Below are 2,766 nucleotides of genomic sequence, written 5' to 3'. Positions count from 1 at the left end.
TATAATAATCTTCCCAGAAGCCAATGGCTGCGTTCACACTTCACGTAAGCAACACACACACACAGACAGATGTGTAAGCTTGTTCTGGCAAAGGAAAGAGCATGAACACACATTAACAATGAACTGGTGGCCACTTGGATTAAAAGCTTGCAGGGAGCCAGACAGAAGCTGCTCCATTCTGTCATTCCCAAAGAATCACATTAACAATGAACTGGTGGCCACTTGGATTAAAAGCTTGCAGGGAGCCAGACAGAAAGTGCCCTGCATTCTGTCATTCCCAAAGAATCCCAAAAAGAGTCAAAGAAGTTCAACAGAATTCAGCTGTCCATATTTCAGTCCTTCTGAATTCAGCTGTCCATGTTTCAGTCCATCTGAATTCAGCTGTCTATGTTTCAGTCCATCTGAATTCAGCTGTCCATGTTTCAGTCCTTCTGAATTCAGCTGTCCATGTTTCAGTCCTTCTGAATTCAGCTGTCCATGTTTCAGTCCATCTGAATTCAGCTGTCCATGTTTCAGTCCATCTGAATTCAGCTGTCCATGTTTCAGTCCTTCTGAATTCAGCTGTCCATGTTTCAGTCCATCTGAATTCAGCTGTCCATGTTTCAGTCCTTCTGAATTCAGCTGTCCATGTTTCAGTCCTTCTGAATTCAGCTGTCCATGTTTCAGTCCTTCTGAATTCAGCTGTCCATGTTTCAGTCCTTCTGAATTCAGCTTTCCATGTTTCAGTCCTTCTGAATTCAGTTGTCCATGTTTCAGTCCTTCTGAATTCAGCTTTCCATGTTTCAGTCCTTCTGAATTCAGCTGTCCATGTTTCAGTCCTTCTGAATTCAGTTGTCTATGTTTCAGTCCTTCTGAATTCAGCTGTCCATGTTTCAGTCCTTCCGAATTCAGCTTTCCATGTTTCAGTCCTTCTGAATTCAGTTGTCTATGTTTCAGTCCTTCTGAATTCAGCTGTCCATGTTTCAGTCCTTCTGAATTCAGCTGTCCATGTTTCAGTCCTTCTGTCTGTTACTTTATTTTCCTTTTCTTTTTAAAACTTACACTGGCGATATCGACAGGGAAAAGTCCAACACATGGTCCTTCCATAGTTCCAAGTTGAGGTCAACGATAAGGTCATGTGACAGCCAGCAGTGTTCTGTTTGTTTGTTGTTTAGATGGCGGTGGCAGTCTTAGGGAGGAGAGTATCCTTCCTGCCACCATCCCTCTCTCTCTCTTTCTACCCTGTGTATCACTTTCTTCTGAGAGTGCCGGTGGCTGTCTCGCTGCCTCTGCAGTCCTGCAGCAGTTTGTCGATGTCTCTGACCACCTGGTCTGCATCGACCCCGTCCCGCCCCATCTCCCCCCCTTCGTGGATCCCCCCGTCCATTTCCAGAACACAGTCCATCTCTGTTCCCACCCCGACCCCCACTCCAGCCTCCTGGCTGATTCTGGACCGGGCCTCCGCTAGAACCTTGGCCACCGGGTCGCAGGAAAGAGAAGGGTAGGCTGGGTGTCCCGGGGGTAGTCCTGGGCCGTGGGGGCCGTAGTGATGGAGGAGACCTGGGTCTCTGCTCTGTTTGTTGGGGGAGTGGTACTGCCCGTCGGGGGGGCCAGAGCAATAGTGGCTGGGGGTGGGTTTGGTCTCAGCTCCGTCTGCGGGGGATTTAGTGGAGGAGGCGCAGGGGGAGTTGTTAGAGGAGGAGGAGCAGCCTTTAGTGGGGGAGTTGGAGGCTGAGGAGACCTCTTGGAGAAGTGGAGAGAGGGCTCTCTTGGCCTTCAGGTAAGGCTTGACGTTAGCCACTAAAATGGTGTGGTCCCGACGCTCCTTCCCGAAGGTGCAGAAGGTTTTCTTCCCGTTGGGGTTGACGGTCTCGTAGGCTTCTGTGGTCTCCATGGCAGCCTCCATCCCCGCGGGGACGAACAGGTTGTTGCGGTAGTCCACACCCTCTGCCTGGTTGGCTCCTCCCCCTCCCGCCCCTCCCGCCGGGAACTGTGGCATCCAGCAGCGGTCGGAGTGGCCCAGGACCCTGCACTCCTCTGTGCAGTTAACACAGTCTTCTTCTGCAGAGAGAGGAAGAGAGAGACCGTTAGTGTTGCATTGTGATTAACAGCTATCTTTCTGAGAGTCTATCAATTCATACAAGTAGTCTGTTTGTCACTGTCCTAACTAGAGGGAGCCTGGGAAGTAAGCCTGTAGTGTTGGAGTGATCCAACTGTGTGGACATGAAAGGCTGCACACACAGACACAGACACACACACACACACACACACACACACACACACACACACACACACACACACACACACACACACACACACACACACACACACACACACACACACACACACACACACACACACACACCATGCTGCAGTGCTGGATCCATTTGCCACAGCATCAATACCAGGCTTCCATAATAATCCACAGAGAGAGGGTTTGTCTGAAAAGAGATGAAAGACAGAGAGGACACACACACACACACAGACAGACAGACAGACAGACAGACAGACAGACAGACAGACAGACAGACAGACAGACAGACAGACAGACAGACAGACAGACAGACAGACAGACAAACAGACAGACAAACAGACAGACAGACAGACAGAGGGAACATGCACATGGCGCTTGGCGAGGCTACTGGCTGGGACTGCCCAGGGAGGACTTCAAAGCTCAGTGACATACATTTCTGATCTGGTGCCTGGCCTTGGCCAAAACTGAACTCTTGGTGTTCTCTCCTCTCTTCCCTTTAGCTAACTAAACCATACTGTTATTCTCTCCTCTCC

The 2,766-nt window shown here is 50.0% G+C and overlaps 1 protein-coding gene across 1 annotated transcript in view; it reads right to left on the bottom strand.

Annotated features, from left to right (window-relative positions):
* Positions 1-867: 867 nt before the first annotated feature.
* The window catches only part of LOC106574799 (protocadherin-17), a 167,913-nt gene continuing 166,014 nt past the window's right edge, over positions 868-2,766 (bottom strand). The window contains exon 5 of the mRNA XM_045698419.1: positions 868-2,040. Within this exon, the coding sequence (XP_045554375.1) occupies positions 1,229-2,040 (812 nt within the window). The 3' untranslated portion in view covers positions 868-1,228. The remainder of the gene's footprint in view (positions 2,041-2,766) is intronic.

Source organism: Salmo salar, chromosome ssa16 (genome assembly GCF_905237065.1).
Source record: "Salmo salar chromosome ssa16, Ssal_v3.1, whole genome shotgun sequence".
NCBI classification, from domain to species: Eukaryota; Metazoa; Chordata; class Actinopteri; order Salmoniformes; family Salmonidae; genus Salmo; species Salmo salar.
Note: the sequence above shows the minus strand (reverse complement) of the source record. Positions and strands in the feature narration are given on the sequence as shown.